This window comes from Mangifera indica, chromosome 11, assembly GCF_011075055.1.
Source record: "Mangifera indica cultivar Alphonso chromosome 11, CATAS_Mindica_2.1, whole genome shotgun sequence".
Classification (NCBI taxonomy): Eukaryota; Viridiplantae; Streptophyta; class Magnoliopsida; order Sapindales; family Anacardiaceae; genus Mangifera; species Mangifera indica.
This window is the reverse complement of record NC_058147.1, coordinates 7,150,901-7,167,397: the sequence shown is the minus strand read 5'-3', so window position 1 is coordinate 7,167,397 and position 16,497 is coordinate 7,150,901. Positions and strand designations below refer to the sequence as shown.

At 33.0% G+C, this 16,497-nt stretch overlaps 3 protein-coding genes and 1 long non-coding RNA gene across 7 annotated transcripts; 2 read left to right on the top strand and 2 right to left on the bottom strand.

Annotated features, from left to right (window-relative positions):
• Positions 1–4,036: 4,036 nt before the first annotated feature.
• LOC123228906 (WAT1-related protein At1g43650-like) lies at positions 4,037–6,440 on the bottom strand. 2 transcript variants are annotated; one of them, XM_044654398.1, is made up of 7 exons: positions 6,011–6,440; positions 5,879–5,941; positions 5,665–5,781; positions 5,340–5,577; positions 5,097–5,258; positions 4,534–4,685; positions 4,037–4,442 (listed from the first exon to the last, which is right to left on the bottom strand). In XM_044654398.1, exons 1-7 carry the CDS (start codon positions 6,181–6,183, stop codon positions 4,313–4,315), a joined length of 1,035 nt encoding a protein of 344 aa, XP_044510333.1. In that variant the 5' UTR covers positions 6,184–6,440; the 3' UTR covers positions 4,037–4,312. The 2 variants fall into 2 exon arrangements, with proteins under 2 accessions (XP_044510333.1, XP_044510334.1); XM_044654399.1 differs by having other exon boundaries at positions 5,520–5,577.
• A 273-nt stretch (positions 6,441–6,713) lies between these two features.
• On the top strand, positions 6,714–8,464 carry LOC123228907. The gene is made up of 2 exons (XR_006504762.1): positions 6,714–6,853; positions 7,966–8,464. It is a non-coding gene; the product is annotated as an uncharacterized LOC123228907 (long non-coding RNA).
• A 1,347-nt stretch (positions 8,465–9,811) lies between these two features.
• Positions 9,812–12,361, bottom strand: LOC123230067 (cytochrome P450 705A12-like). Of its 2 annotated transcripts, XM_044656167.1 has the most exons (3): positions 12,183–12,358; positions 11,474–12,080; positions 9,812–9,959 (listed from the first exon to the last, which is right to left on the bottom strand). In XM_044656167.1, exons 2-3 carry the CDS (start codon positions 12,027–12,029, stop codon positions 9,952–9,954), a joined length of 564 nt encoding a protein of 187 aa, XP_044512102.1. In that variant the 5' UTR covers positions 12,030–12,080; positions 12,183–12,358; the 3' UTR covers positions 9,812–9,951. The 2 variants fall into 2 exon arrangements, with proteins under 2 accessions (XP_044512102.1, XP_044512103.1); XM_044656168.1 differs by lacking the exon at positions 9,812–9,959 and having other exon boundaries at positions 11,466–12,080; positions 12,187–12,361.
• Positions 12,362–12,618: 257 nt separating this feature from the next.
• LOC123230066 lies at positions 12,619–16,446 on the top strand. 2 transcript variants are annotated; one of them, XM_044656166.1, is made up of 7 exons: positions 12,619–13,031; positions 13,710–13,883; positions 13,960–14,052; positions 14,133–14,201; positions 15,072–15,278; positions 15,784–15,909; positions 16,046–16,446. In XM_044656166.1, exons 1-7 carry the CDS (start codon positions 12,765–12,767, stop codon positions 16,196–16,198), a joined length of 1,089 nt encoding a protein of 362 aa, XP_044512101.1. In that variant the 5' UTR covers positions 12,619–12,764; the 3' UTR covers positions 16,199–16,446. The 2 variants fall into 2 exon arrangements, with proteins under 2 accessions (XP_044512101.1, XP_044512100.1); XM_044656165.1 differs by having other exon boundaries at positions 15,748–15,909.
• Positions 16,447–16,497: the final 51 nt, after the last annotated feature.

Here is a 16,497-nt window from a genome sequence, read left to right as displayed (position 1 = left end):
ACGTCAGCATTGGTAATAGAAGATTACTGTAATCTTTTATTATTGACAAACCAAACAAGGAAATAAAAGATAGATTATCAAGGGAATTTTAAAAACTGCCAACCAAACGCACCCTAAGAGGTTGAGTTCTTCTGATAAGTATACAAGCAAGAAGTTCTCCTCGGTCATCTTGACTGGTCTCTCATGCACAAAGATCCGTTATTCTGGCGTGATAACATTAACAACTTTGAAGAGAATGATTGTAATTTTTCTGTCCTTACAGACAGTTTCCCCAGTTTAACCTTCCGACATTTTTCTATTCTGATTGAAATCTGAAAGTGCTTAAGAATGCAGCTTTTGGAGTCGTTAATTATTTTGTTTGAAAAAGGATAAGACTTAGAAAATACTGATGATCATCTGTCTCAGATTCTAACAATTTTGGATACATCCATGGATCCAAGAGCTCTTGCGGTAGCTTGCTTTGATCTCTCGCTATTCATCCAGCACCATCCGGCTGAGCGGGTCATAGTAACAGAGCTCAAGGCAAAGGAACGGGTGATGAAATTGATGAACCATGAGAATGCAGTACCAAAAACTCCCTACTTTGCATTCAAAGACTTTTCCTAGTAGCCAAGTATGGAAGCTTTTTGCAGGTTTAGTTCAATCCCCCCATGGATGAGATGGTTTGTTGCTTTACATCATCAGCTGCAAATAATTGACTCTGATATCAGCTCATTTGAAGGATGTGAACTGTGTAGATATCAATATATATTATTGATTTAGAGAATCTTACCAATGTATACACTAATTATTCTAAAAATATTTATAAACTAGATACTATTTTGATTTAAGATATAAATAAAATAATAAAATAAAATTATGGTAAACAATTTTGATAAAAAATAGTAATAAATTTCATATAAAAATATTATTAGCCGATAATTTGATATGACACATAGGTATTTGTTGATGGCAAGTTAAATAGACAAATGCACAAGAGGATTTCATAGCGGTGTGCACATAATTTGGTTAAAAATGTAAAATCAAATTGAATTGTTTAAAAAATACGGTTTAATTTAGTTTGGTTTTTGGGTTGATAAATTTTTTAAGACAATTTTCAATTTGAGTTATGATTTAGACAATTTTTAAATTGAATCAAATTATAAATCATATTTTTTTAAATATATATGACAAAATTTTTTAATAAACAATTATGTTTATAACTTTTTTTATATTTATTTTATTATTTTTTTACATGTATATTGTACATATATTTTATATGTTTTTATTATATTTTTAAAAACTATAATTTGATTAATTTTATTAAACAATATATATTTAAAAATTAATGATTTTAATAGATTCAAACCAAAATTCAAATTAGACTAAACCATATTTTTTAAGTTTTGTTTAATTTGATTTAAAATAGCTTGATTTAGTTTAAAATTTTTTTAATTATTTTTTAATTCAACTTAAAAATTTTTTAAATTATATCAAACTAAATTGTGCACATCCTTAAGATTTCATATCAATGATAGATTCAACCCAAAATTCAAATTGGACTAAACTAGGCCTACCTATTAAGGCGCCATGATTATTTATTGAATTAAAAATTGGGCTTAACCAGAGAAGTTATTAAAAGGTGAGAGGCATATGTGTCTTTTCATTTAAGCCTAGATAATTATTCATTTGAATAATTATTTATTAATCAATTAATATGAATTAATAGGTAATTGATTTCAAATTTAAAAAAAAAAAAACACCCTATGGATTTTAAAATGTGATGGAACTTTGAAGTGCTTTGAATTTAAAAGTTAATAAATTATTTTAAAATTGAAAGTGAATATTCACACTTTTTTTTTTTTGGTATGTAAGTGAATATTCACTTTGATAATAATTCAATTTTGAATAAATGAATTATTATTATTATTATTTAATTCAATTCATTATTTCTATCCTACCATCCACTGAAATCATCTACGCATTTTTCTCATTTATGGCTAGCACCAAATTGATTCATATTCAAGCTCCGGGGGCTCTTCTTCTTTGGAGAAATGGATCATCAAATACTTGTTAGATACCATGGATGCATGTTTAGAGTGTGTTAGAGGCAGTCACAGTTTGACAATACAGGGAATCTTGATAAGAGAAAATCTTCACTTTGGGAGGTGTGCATTCAGTTGGAAAGCTACTTTCCAATTCACCGTGGCTCAGTTTACCGCAAGAGGGAAAATGCATGGTTATGGCAAAGGTTGTTAAAGGGGCAATTTGACTTAGAAGCTTAGTGAGTGAAATCACCTTCATGTCCACTTCTGTTGTTGTTCATTGTGAGAGTCTAGTGGATAAAAAGAAAAAAGACAAGAAAGAAAAGGTTGAAGAGACGACAACCTTTATATATTTAGCTACCTAGCTCTAGTGGATATGGAGACTCTATTGTGGTAATTCTCATGGCTTTGTTGTTACCGCTTCGGTTTCAGGATTTTCTTCATCATTTGTCACTGTTTTTCTCCCTTTGTTCTTTCCCCACAACCAACCAACAACCAACAACACAGCCCAACCAACACTGCAGCCCATACGTGCAACATTTTTAAATGGACATATTCGTTGGGCTTTTGGGCCATTCTGTGAAGAACCCAAATTTGTTTAAAAGAAAAAACACCACCAATTATATTAATAAATTAAAGCAAAATAAGGGTCATTTCAGTTTCACTGTTGGATTGCTCTAAGTTGAACTACTGATAGAAAACTCATTATTTTTTATTCTAAATGGTGGAGTTCATGTTTTATTTTTCAGATAAACTGTTATATATGTTAAAACATGATTAGTTGTATTATAAAATTCAATTTAATCAGTTTGAAAAAAACAATTTTTTTCGTTTACAATTGGATTGTTCTCAAATATTGACAATATTTTAGATACATCTGGTACTATATTTTGGATGGTGAGTACTAGAAGGAAAATTTTGCAATTAGACATAGACATTTAACTCTATAAGAAAATAGTTTGGAGCGAAAGTCATATAACTTGAGTTGTGTTAATCAATTAAACAACCATTAAGCTTAATGAATTAACCATGAAGACGAAGAGTCTGAGAGGGAGAGATGGAGCTGATTCAATTGAATCAACGAAGATGCAACTAGTTGGAGAGAGTGCATTGGAAGGGAGAGAGATTGGGTTGAAGAAGGTAGCCTATAGGTTGGATTTGATGGCCGAAAAATATAAGAAAAACAACCATATGAGAGAAATGTAATTTTTTAAAATTTAGGTTGATGGAAAAATAAGATAAAATTTAATTTAATTTAATTCTTTAATTTTACTAGTCAAATAACAAGTTTACCTTTAATATTAACAAATTTTATTAACTTTAATAACTAACGGATGGATATTTAGAATTTCAAGACTTAACAAATAAGAGTTTGATGATGATCTAAACCTTGGGTGATAATAAGTCTTTTGGCCTTTCTAAAACTATTAATAAGAGTAGGAGAAGTACCTTTAATCTTTATTTGAAATTAATTTGTCAATAAGCATGGGCAATTGGTAGAGGTGTTAGTGGCTTAAGCCGAGTTATGCCGAATTAATCTTAGTGCAGCCCATCGGATTCAAGCATCAGGTAAGCCTGACAAAAACATAGGGTTTGAGGCACAACCCATGGCCTCTAGGGTTGTGCCCTCATGGGCCCTTAGTAGGCCAATTCATGAATTTTCACAAATCGTTCTACTAAATTAATATTTTTTTATTTTTAATTAGATTTTTAAAAATATAATTTTTTCACATTGAGTAATTAACATCTTTCCATCTAAGGTTTGGTCATAAAACACGTTACACCCTGTGGTTTACATAAATAACATTTTTCACCTAAATTCAAAATTTGTTAAAAAATAATAGGGTAAGGGAAAATAGTAATTTTATTTTCTATTAATTTTAAAAATAAAAAGTAACAACATTTTATAATTTTATTTTCTACAAATTTAATTTTAGATAAAAAATTGTTATTTATGTTTTATAATTTTATCCTAAAAAAAATCTTTCACGTGCAAATTGAAGAGATTTGTATAATAAATTTAGAAATTTTCACATGCCTTATTATTATTATTATTTTTTTAAACCAAATCGGCTTCTCTTACATCCAGGCCTAATTGTTTTTCTAATATAACGGCATATTCAATCATAAATGTCAAGGGAATTTTCAACCCACGTAAGCCATATTAACAAGAAATTAAATCCTACATTAAGAAAAAAAAACTAGGAATATTTATCTACCTCTCTCTACAACTCCGGTGAACTGATTGCTGATTAATCAAGATCCAACGGTATTAAAATGTGGTAACCTCATGGCTTTGTTGTTGTTTCAGCTTCGGTTTCAGGATTTTCTTCATTATTTGTCACTGTTTTTGCTTCTTTGTTCTTTCCCCACAGCACACTATAGAGACCAACAACCAGCAACACAGCCCCAGCAACACTGCACCCCATAGGCGCAATATTTAAAAATGGACATATTTGCATGAAGAATATTAGAATATAAGAATGCAGAGAAAGAGTTGTGTATGGACCTTCCCCAGTAGAGGATTTCTTTAAAAAAGAATGCTGAGAAGATTGCTGTTACAATAAGAGCAACTGGTGTGAACAATGCTGCGAAAACTGGCCCCTTCTTCTCAATAGCCCAAACTTGCAGCAAATAAGTAATGCCATTTACAACCACACCCTGCCAGTGCCATATTAATTGTATTATATAGTCAGAACTTAAAAGAATATGCTGCATAATTACAATGGCGGCACAAAAGTATAAATTTGTGGTTTGATTGATATGATATCTTTCTAATTAATATTTTAGATTTAAATGAAATGAATACTGTTTAAAACATGTCTGTGTATACAAAAAAAATTGTCATTTTATTGATGGGTATGGGGTCATTCAAAAAGATACTGTTTTAATGGGGAGGAGAGCAATGGGGGAAAAGATCTCCAAAAGTGTAACATTTGGATATGGTGCATATTGCTTATTGATCGTTTTAGCAAAAATATCATCAGCAATAAATGTGTATCTCTTTAGGTAGATACTAATTCATTAAAATTAAAAAAAGATATATTCTAGATGAAAATGAATGAGACTTACACAATAGGCCACAGAAAGAAGGTCAATATTCCATCCAAGTTTCCAAGCAGATGGATTATGTCTTTCAGACACAGCAGCCCAAATAGCTGACTGTATGCAACTGAAGAAGCATTGGAGGGTGGTAAGACGTATTTTTGCAGGATACTGCTTAACAATTATACCCTGATAAAGAGAAAAAATATATATATGGCATCAAAATATAAAGGGGAAAAAATTCATCGCGTGGGAGATGATAATAATAACTTGCAAAACAAGCCACAAAGAACAGAATGTGTTGGCTGAAATCATGATGAGAGCGCCTTTGATCCATTCTTCCAAAGATGGATGTTTTCCTGAAGAATGTGGGGTGTTTGCATGCCAATGCAAGATTGGAAGAGAAGGCCCCTTCACTAACGCAAACACTAAAGCCCCAGAAACACTTACAACAGAACCCAACACTTTGGCAATTCCATAAATATGTCTGATGGAAACGCTTTCCATCCTGAAATAATTGTAAAACCATTACTCTAGAATAATTTCAAAAATTTTGAAGTGAAAATGAATTTATTATGTGTCTTGTTTTGATTACCTTAAGAGAGCAGCCAAGACGAACGTAGTGGCAGGAAGAGTGTTGGGGATTGCAGAGGCAAATGTGGCCGTTGTATAGTTGATTCCAACAAGGTAGAGATTTAAACTTAGAGTGAGCCTGCAATTTTTGCATATGGAAGAAATTAGATCGCAATAATTCTTGCTTTGACTGATTGCTAAATGCTGAATAGAATTGTAATCAAGTTCATACATACCCAATCAAGGCAAGTAGGAAGATCTTGCAGAGCAGATAGTATGATAAGGGGGAGGTCTCATTACTGCAAATTACAGGTCATCAACACAATATTATCCATAAGCCTTTGAAATTGTGAGTGATCGAAGCAAACCTTTCAAGAAAGAAAGCGAAAGGAGCTAAGGCGAGGGAGGCTAAAGCCTGACGATAGACCACGAACACAGAAGGGCTTATTCCACCAGCAACTGCAGCCTTAGATAACAGGGCCATGCCTGCGTAAGAAAGCTCAACAAGCAACAAAGCCATATACGGCTTCATTTGCACCATTTTCTTTAGCCTAAAACGCCGCGCTTTTGTAATGGTCAGATTGATTAGAAGCGGTTCTATATATAAAAAAAACACGCTGTGGAGGTTAAAATATATTCCAAAACTATGATTTCCTATGTAAGGATATATATTAAATATGTAATTTCCTGTTTTCTATTATTATAAAATTATTATTTTAATTTTTATTTCCTTATTTTAATATATAAATTCATGTATTATAGGTAACTTATACAACATGAATATAAGTTATTTATATTTTCACATGTTATGAGAGCTATATCTGCATCCCATTGATTTTAAAATCAGTTTATGATACCCTTGAAATTAGGATTTCATAACTTTTTCCTATTGCAGCTACCACCCTTAAGTTTGAAAACTCTCATTTGAACCCCACATAAAGGAAGAAAATTCTTCTTGGCTCTCTGGATTGTTTTCTGGCGCTGATTCCTTTGGTTGCCGGCGGCATTCGTGAGGTTATTCAATTGTTCTTCGATTTCCGACGCCGATCACACCGGCTCTTCCTTTTTCCGGCGGCAGTGCTTTGTTTTCCCCGTCCTGCTTCATCTCTTTCCAGACTACACCGGCACCTCTCAGCTCGTCGTCCAGCCTTTCGGATCTGCCTGGACACTCAGCTCTCCGGCGACCGCACTCGCGACTGTCCGGCGCAACTGTGAGTCGAATATTTGCTTATTTTTGGTTGTTCTTCTGATAGATGGCTGTTTGGTTATTTGGTTGCATTAATTTTTTGTTGGGGTTGTTTGGTTCTTGGGCTGTTCGGTTATTTGGTTTCATAAATTTTTTTGTTGAAGTTTGGAGTTTTTATAGCATATGGTTAAGGCCAAAAGACCTTCCTACCCAGTGTAATCTCAAACTCTTATCTTTTAAATTTTTAAAATTTAAAATCTCACCTTAAACAAAATTTTATTAAAATTTTTAATGAAAATTAAGAAAAAAATTCATTTAATAAAAAAATTTTAAAAATTAAAATTTTATCATATTTTTTCTCTTAATTTAAAAATTTAACAATTTTTTTCATCCAAAATTTAAAGAATAACAATTTCACCCCTAGTCTTTTGGCCTATTGTTAATTGCTTTATTGGCCCATTGAATTGAGCCTTCTAATTCTAATTTGAACTTCTTGGTGGAGTTCTGAATTAATTGGGTTGATAATTTATTTAGTTGGTTAATTTTTTGCGTACTTTTGGAGCTAGACCTGCATTGGTTAGTTGTCAGTGTGCTTGGATTTTTTACCCTTCACAGTAAAAATTATATATTTCCCATCTAATTAATACCATCCTTAATGTGATCAATTATATCGTCTGAACTCATGAGATATCTGGCTTACCAAAGGGTAAAATATTATGACAATATGTGATTGGTGATATACCTCAACCAACCAAATGTCATGACATGAATACATCCAAATATATTGAAATTCTTGAAGAATGGGTAGTAAAAATTATCAGACTATTACTTGGTTTTGTAACACATGCTCAGTCTATCAAACTACTATTTAGACGTTTTGATACTATAAAATAAGTTTGGGATTTGCTTTCAAATCGTTACTCCACTATTAATGCAATTTATCGATTTCAACTTTATAGTAATGTTAGTCGTATGCATCAAAAACTTGGTCAATTTATTAATGAATTTTTTATGTGAGATAACTGTTTTATGGGATTAATTATCATTGTCTGAGCTCAATTGGCATGATGTTCATCTTCATCAGTCTGATTACTTTTTGATTTCCTGCTTGAGTATTCTTCTGGTGTGTGAGTGCAGCTCCTTCCAGCAGCTTTGATCCAGCTTGAGGAGGTCATTGACAGGTTATATTTTTACTTTTGGTGGGAATGTGATAAGTTAGAAGAGTAGTCTACAACATATTGTGGCTTTATCTACTATAGAAGCAAAGTATGTGGCTTTAGTTGAGGCTGTCAAGGAGGCTTTGCGGCTTAAAGGAATAATAAAAGAGCTTGGCTTGGTGGATTTTGTACCTTTTATGTATTGCGATTCTTAGAGTGCCATTTATTTATCTTAAAATAGTGTTTTTCATGAGAGAACAAAACACGTAAATGTTAGGTTGCACTTTGTGAGAGAGATTATTGGCACATGTCAGGTTAAGTTTGAAAAGATTGCATATAAAATTAAGTTTACAGATGTTTTAACAAAGTTTGTATCAATTAACAAGTTTAAGTCAACCTTAGACTTGTTAAATGTTGGTGAACTCTAGTGTAGTAAGATGCAGTAAGACATTTCTCAGATCAATGTTTGTCTGTTTTTCAACAAGGTGGAGTTTGTTGAATGTGTCTCAAACAGTCAAAAGGGTAAAACGGTCTTTTTAACGTTTTTGATTGTTTAGGAATTTTGTGAATTAAGCAGGGGTAGTATGGTCATTGCACCGGAGTTTTAACCTAATTATAAAGGTTTTATTATTCTCCTTTTGGCCTAAGTCATTGACAAACCTAACTAAAAAACTCGATTTTTTCTCTTGAGTTTAGTGTTATTCTCTCTCATGATGGCGCTTGGGTTGTTGTCGGAGAAGTCTGATCAGTCAAGTTTGGTCATCCGATGAGAATATTTTGATTGTTTTTGTTAAGTGTATTCTCAAGTTAAGTTAATATTGTATTAATCTTGTAATCTTGGATGATCTGTTGTACACCGATAGTATTTGGATTTTGATATAATAGATTGATTAGAGGAATACCTCTACCTTGGATGTAGAATTTCATTTACAAAATTCAAACTAAGTAAAACTCGTGTATTTTATTTTTTTTGTTTTGTATTTTACTATTGTTTGCCAAACCGGTAATATTTTTGGGCAAAAATCATAACAAATACTATATGCACTTTGTTATTGCTATTAATTTTAATTCGAGAGTTTAAAGCTAGCCCTTTGGGTCACCAGCTGAGAGAGACCTGCTTGCTCTCTGATCTCTATACACAAGTATGCATGGTCTCAGTACTTTGCCCACAATTTTTGTTGAAATGCTCATGTTCCTCCTGTACGTTTCGTGGCCGTGCCCACAGTTTTTCAAAGAATAATATCTTGATGTTTGTGCTCTTCATGTTATGCATTTATCGAAAGTTCATAAAAAGTTTCCACCCCTAATTTTCACCGAGTGGTTTCATCAAACAATTTCAAACCAATATATTTAGACCCTGATCAGATAGTGGCTTGGTCAAAGAGACAATTCATTGGTTAAGTCTTTATAACATAATTAAATTTTTAATAAATTAAAAAAAAATCATTCAATATTAATTTGTCACTAGATCTCTGACTTAATGACTAAAACACGACTTAGTGTTATACATTATTCAAAATTAATTCAATCTAATAATTAAACCCATTACATGTTTGAAAGAAAAAATTAATTATCTGTCAATTCCTCGACCATATTTAGAAATAACAACCACACACCCAACTATCTAAGAGTAAATTAATTGCGATGGAATAAGATGAAACTTTTTCTTTTTCCTTTGAAGGAAATATGAATTATTAATGCATGTGTTTCCAATTCCTTACGTTGAATAAGATGAAACTTTTTCTTTTTCCTTTGAAGGAAATATGAATTATTAATGCATGTGTTTCCAATTCCTTACGTTGAAAAACCTTTTCTGAATTGGTTCATTCGCTTAAACAACATGATGTTTATTCAGATATGATTTAATTTTATGGATAGAAATTCACAAAACATGCAAAGTACACTGAAAATTCATCCTTTACTTCCATCTATTCTACTGAAAATCACACTCCATGTTTGGTGTCATTTAATGAAGGGATATTGAAATTTTTAGCACTATTTTATTCCGTGTATACAAAATTGCCACCTATTCTAAAGCTTTCACAAATATACCACAACAGTACTCACCTTTCCCAAAATACCCCTCTTCAATCTTTCATGGATAAATTCTCTCTCTTCTTCTCTGTAATTTTTTTTTCCTCTTCTTCCTCTTCTTCCAAAGTGATAAAAGAATCACTCCCACTTTTTCCTCATCTTCAAAAACAAAAACAAGAAGAAAAAAACTGAATTCTTCATATTAAGAATTTTTCAAAGTAAATATTTAATAAAAAAAGAATAACTTATAAAAACTCCAACATATCCACTGTATATACCTTGTAGAAAATGATGATCAGAGAAGATGATATAGTAGTATTTAACTAAAAAAAGATAAAAAATTGACGTTTAAAGATTTAAATGAAAAATAAAAAATTAAACATTTAACTAAAAAAAAAAAAATTAGCGCTTCTTTTTATTTTTGAAGGTTGGCGTAACGCCAACCCTTGGCGTAATGCCAAGGGTTGGCGTTACGCCAACCCATACTTTAAAAAATAGGCGAAGATAAATATTAAAGCAGGGGAAAGGGTAGCGCACGTCAACCCATAAATATTAAAACAGGGAAGGGTTGGCGTGCAATATAATAATATTATATTATATTATAATAATTTTATAATATAATAATATTATTATATATATTATACTACAATAGTATAATATATAATATATTATATTATATATATAATATTATAATAATATATAATATATAATATTTTATATTATAATATATAATATCATATTATATTATTATTATAAAGGTTGGCGAAAATAGTTAGTTTGTTAGCCTTAATAATTTAGGTGGGTCCATCTTTTATAAACTAAAACTATTGAAATAAGAAAATTGACATTATTATAATATAGGGTGGGCTCACCCTTTATAAACTTTGCTTGGAGTAACCAAAAGTTGGCGGAAACGCGCCAAGGGTTGGCGTTTCCGCCAACCTTTATTCTCAGAATTTCACGCTAACATTTTCTATTTTATTTTTATTAAACGTAAAATTTTTTTTTTCAGTTTTAATCTTTAAATGTTAATTTTTTTTTTCAGTTAAATCTTACTGAATGTGATCTTCTTCGATGGTCATTTTTTACACTTTTTTGATGGTTATTTTTTTCCAGTTGAGTTTTTTTGTGCGTTATTCTTTTTTTTTTTAATCCTCACTTAACAGAATTCTTAATATGAAGAATTCAGTTTTTTCCTTCCTGCTTTTGTTTTTTAAGATAAGGGAGAAAAGAGAATGATTCTTTTATCACTTTGGAAGTAGAGGAAGAAGAGAAAGAAGAGAAAAAAAAATTGTAGAGAAGAAGAGAGAGAATTTATGCATGAAATATTAAAAAGGGGTATTTTGGGAAAGATGAGTACTGTTGTGGTATATTTATGAAAGCTTTAGGATAGGTGGCAATTTTGTACACACGGAATAAAATAGTGCTAAAAATTTCAATATCCCTTTAATGAAATGGGTTGAAATGAACCACAGGACGACACTGAAGTTGCTGAGACAAGGTGGTTATTGACACGCCTGATCCAGCTTCTTCAAAATCAAAGCATTGAACCATTGTAGCAATTGCAGTATTCATCAAGGCTAATGCTAAGAGTGAACTGGGACAACTTCTGACCTTTCCTCCTCCAAAAGAAAGATAATTTATAAGTTGCTTCTTCGTTTCTTCATCTGGGTTATTAGATTTTTGTTCCTTCGAACAAACTAAGAACCTCTCAGGCTGAAACTCCTGCGGTTTCTCCCATAAATCAGGATCCCTCATTATGGCACAAAGATTAATGACTGTTATAGTTCTTTCTGTTATATCAAACCCCTTGATGTTACAATTTTCGTAGACTTCCCAGACTAGTACAGGAGTTGGTGGATGCAGTCTCAGTGATTCCTTCACAGCTGCCCGTAAATAAGGAAGATTCGGTACACCTGATTCTTCAACGAGTCTGCTCCTTCCAACAATTGATTCAATCTCTTCCTTAACTTTACTGAACATTTCAGGATGATTAATAAGCTCCACCATTGCCAATTTCACGGCCTCCTCTGCGCCACTGATTCCAGCAACCAAGAGATCCTGTCAGGAAATGAACAAAATTAAATTTTTCTTCTCACTTTTTTCAAAGTTAAATTTTCGAAAGCAAATAATTAAATTCCATTGGAAAAAAAAAAAAGTTACGAGCCGTGGACGGTGACTTGGCGACAATGTCGACTGTACTCGGTGAGTTGTGTCGGGAAGTCAGTCAGATTCTGAGGGAAACGGGGGCTCTGTTGGTGACAAAATCTGTAAATCACCGATCCTCACTGATCATCAGAATCTGACTGACTTCCCGACACAACTCACCCACCCTCAGAATCCGATCCTCACCCTTATTTTTCAAGAACTGCTAAAACGGCTAAAACTAGTTTGGCTTATGCTAAAATTTCGTAAGAAGTACTTTCCAAACCTACAAAGTTCTAAAAAAATGCAAGAAAGTTGTCATTGTAGAACATGCCACGCGAGGGAGTTGCTAAAATCAGAAAAAAGACGAATAGCTGCATAACCAATGAAAGGAAAAGACAGTTGCCATTCCTACTTAATAATTGTTCCTCACTAGCAAAGCCATAAAAAATTGATACGTATCCTGAGGCTAAATCAATTTCCTTTTAAACAATCCATCAATCTGCCGCATCACCACTTCCTTTTCTTCTCACTTTTTTCAAAGTTAAATTTTTGAAAGCAAATAATTAAATTCCATTGAAAAAAAAAAAGATACGAGCCATGGATATACCGGTGATCGATCTTTCACCGTATTTGTCAGTCGCCGTCGAAGCCAACGGAGATGGTGACGTGGCGACAATGTCGACTGAACTCGTTGAATTGTGTCGGGAGGTCAGTCGGCTTCTGAGGGAAACGGGGGCTCTGTTGGTGAAGGATCCGAGATGTACGGTGGAGGACAACGATCAGTTTCTCGATATGATGGAGAAGTACTTCGAGAGACCAAAGGAGTTCAAGCTGTTGCAGGAGAGGCCAAATTTGCATTACCAGGTCTGATATGTATAATTTAATTGCGGATATATGTTTTTCTTTCCGTTTTCTTTTATTTTTATGTTGTTGGTTTTACCTTGGTTGAGAGCAAAGAAAGTAGAGTAAATTTTGACCAAACTGAGTGGGAGGAAATTAATATATTTCTATAATTAATTTTGTAGTGTTTTGTTTGGATATTGATGAGAAATTTTCAGTTCTTGTCTTGAATGTATTGATCGCACTTAGTTCCTTTCTTCCTTCACAAAAGAAAGAGTTCCCAGCCAACAATGATAGGGTTCCCATAAGACCATTGGAGTAAGTTAAGTTTAGTAACTAAAATACAAAAATTGCCTTGGTTATTATTTGACTTGTTTGTGTTTGTTTAAAAAAAATTAAAGAGTTCTTTCCCTTCTGCATTATTAGATGGTTGGGCTTGATGCATAAAGTGAGAGCAGCAATTTTAGGGATGTCTCAGTATTGCTAGATTCTATGGGCACTCTCCTTCGTTAGTCTAGCAGAGAGTGAGAACTGCTGTTGAAAACTGGATAAAGAAGCTTAAATCTTATTTAACGGGAGTGAATTTTAACAAGAACAGATGAAATGATTTTTTTTCTATTTGCTAATGTTTGTCTTGTAAGTTCACATTGGTGTATGTGGGACAATTATTTTAAAAGGTCTCTGGTGTAATGGATTTAAAAGGTTGGGGTCACTCCAGAAGGAGTAGAAGTTCCAAGAAGCCTGGTTGATGAGGAAATGCAAGAGAAATTAAAAGCAATGCCCAAAAAGTCTCAACCAACCTTGCCTAGTGGACCAGATACAAAGTGGCGATACTTGTGGAGGGTTGGTCCTCGGCCATCAAACACCCGCTTTCAGGTTTCACCTTGCTGCTGTTTCAGTCATATTCAATTACTTTGAGTACTATATTCTCATTTCCATCCCTCTCATGCAGGAACTTTATTTAGAGCCTGTCATACCTGATGGTTTTCCTGAGTGGAAAGATACCATGGACTCCTGGGGATACAAAATGATATCTGCTATAGAGGTGAGTTGATGCTGGAGTTTGGTTTTTGTATGCTGATTAATACTATTTAATTATTTCTTGTACCTTGATTCCTGGATCAGGTTGTTGCTGAAATGGCAGCTATTGGTTTTGGATTGCCAAAGGATGCATTCACTTCTCTTATGAAGCAGGTAAAAAATGTTTACTAGTTCTATTATAACTAATTGTATCATTTAGTGTCTTCAAATCTATCTCGAACTCTTTGCTGGTAATTTTGTTTCAGACTAAAATCAGAATTCTATAAGTAAGCTTTTTATGCTGACGATGGTCTAATAAAACAGTTTTTAAAAGAGCTTTGATTGGAAGTTTACTACATTCTATCACACTGCATGTATTTCTCTACTTTATCTGAAAAGCGGGAATACGCTAATTCCTTTGCTTTTTCCATTCTTAAATGATGGCATTTGACTCCTTAGAAAGTGAATTATAGCATAACATACAGTGCTATTTCCTTTTTAATCTTTTTGTTTCTGATTCTTTCTTTTTATCTTTCTCCTCTCCTTTTCCAGAACAAGTGTAAAGTTATTTGTCAATAATGAATCATTGGCTATTTAATTTGTTGCACTATGAGTTCTTGTTTATGCCTTGTCACAATTAACCAGATGAGATTTTTGTGTCTCATAGGCCAGGTTGAGAGGGCTGTTATAAGCAAAAGGTTTTGATGCTGGATTAGAAAGATAATAGAACCTCCTTGATAATCTGGTCTGATCGTATATTGAAAGTTTCTAACAATTTCATAACTTGATTGGATGGAATAGTTTCTGTTTAGAGTAGCAATTGGATGTTGCCTTCACTAGTATTTCGGCTCTCTTCTTAACATATTCTCGTATTTCAGAAATATTTGCCTTCTTAGTCCTTACTGTTGCCTGCAAGTGTGACATTGTATCACTTCATTACTTTTATTTTTATTGCAACATTCCTTTTATATCTATCAAAGAACTTTCTGTCCCTGTCTACTTCATGCACTTTTTAGTTGCTGGTAATTTTTCCTTCGAATGCAGGGACCACATCTTGTTGCTCCAACTGGGAGTGACCTTGCTCGTCATGGTCAGGAAGGCACTGTGTTTGCAGGATATCATTATGACCTTAACTTTCTAACAATTCACGGCAGAAGTAGATTCCCTGGTCTAAACATTTGGCTAAGGAATGGGCAAAAAGTTGAAGTGAAGGTTCCTGTTGGATGCCTTTTGGTTCAGACAGGAAAGCAGGTAAGACCATGATCATCGCATTTCTATTGATGAATTGCTAGGATGGTTGTTGCATAAACTAGTTCACTGCCGGAATGAGCTGGCTTTTACAGAAAGCAATTAGCATAAATGTTTACAGAAACAGTAATGTCACATTCTGAGATGTCAGAGTCTGACAATTTAAGGGCTGATACCCATCATTGAAGTTATGATCTTCTTAATTAATTTAATATGTCATCGTTTTATCTAGTTACTTGCATTTGGTGAACATTGAGGCTTCATTACTTAGCTATAATGTCACTGATTAAATGAGCGTGTATACACATTAATTATGTATACCATTATGAATTATGTCCTAATTAGGAGTGCTAGAGATTCTTCCTTTTTTTGTAAAGCGTGGAATTTCACTGCTTGTATTTTAATTTTTCACACTTCATTAATTGAGCTCTTAGACTGATACACTAATGATCCATTATGTTTTTATTTTAAGTCGAGTCTTTTTTCTTTGCACCGGGTACATATGCAGATAGAATGGTTGACTGCTGAAGACTGCCTTGCCGGAATGCATGAAGTTGTTGTCACGAGCAGGACAATCAATGAAATCAAACTAGCATCAGAGCAAAACCGCAGCCTATGGAGAGTATCTTCAACGGTGAGTGCTGCCAGCACCTATCATTAATTCTGTTATATCATTGTCTATTTCCAAGGTGGCATTTTGACAGTTGGTTGTAATGGACTTTTCCTAGCTCCCAAGATGCTTATTTATGGTAATTTTCTGTCATATGTAGCTTTTTGCCCACATTGCGTCAGATGCTGTGTTGAAGCCTTTAGGCCACTTTGCGGAATCCCCTCTTGCCAGCAAGTATCCGCCTATTTGTGGAGGAGAGTTTGTCGAACAAGAGCTTGGTATCAAATTTAGAGGAAATAAAGGGGGGTCTTGATAACTCATATTAGGATTAGGATACTTGTCCTCAATTTATAAGATAATTTTATTATAAATAAGGTGTTAGATTTCAAAATGGGGAAAAAAATATATATTTATTAGGGTTCAGATTTTGAGGGCAGCCACTTTCGGTTGATTCAGGAAGGTCTTTGATGTTTTGAACAGTTGAAAAAAAGGAGTCTCGAAATCTTTAAACTGTTCAGATTATCTTTGTAACCCTTTAATTAATGAAATAGTTTTATTTTATTGTGTTTTTGTGTTTTATTTTTTTGTTTTTTATGTTTTAATTTTTTGTTT

Excerpts from the sequence above, each read along its gene's own strand:
- LOC123228906 (XM_044654398.1), bottom strand. The coding sequence starts at position 6,183 with ATGGTGCAAATGAAGCCGTATATGGCTTTGTTGCTTGTTGAGCTTTCT. Across the intron at positions 5,578-5,664 it reads GTCTTGGCTGCTCTCTTAAG|GATGGAAAGCGTTTCCATCA; the intron begins GTAATCAAAACA and ends CAATTATTTCAG. Across the intron at positions 5,259-5,339 it reads CTTTGTGGCTTGTTTTGCAA|GGTATAATTGTTAAGCAGTA; the intron begins GTTATTATTATC and ends TCTCTTTATCAG.
- LOC123230067 (XM_044656168.1), bottom strand. The coding sequence starts at position 12,029 with ATGGTGGAGCTTATTAATCATCCTGAAATGTTCAGTAAAGTTAAGGAA.
- LOC123230066 (XM_044656165.1), top strand. The coding sequence starts at position 12,765 with ATGGATATACCGGTGATCGATCTTTCACCGTATTTGTCAGTCGCCGTC. Across the intron at positions 13,032-13,709 it reads GGCCAAATTTGCATTACCAG|GTTGGGGTCACTCCAGAAGG; the intron begins GTCTGATATGTA and ends TGGATTTAAAAG. Across the intron at positions 14,053-14,132 it reads AAATGATATCTGCTATAGAG|GTTGTTGCTGAAATGGCAGC; the intron begins GTGAGTTGATGC and ends TTCCTGGATCAG.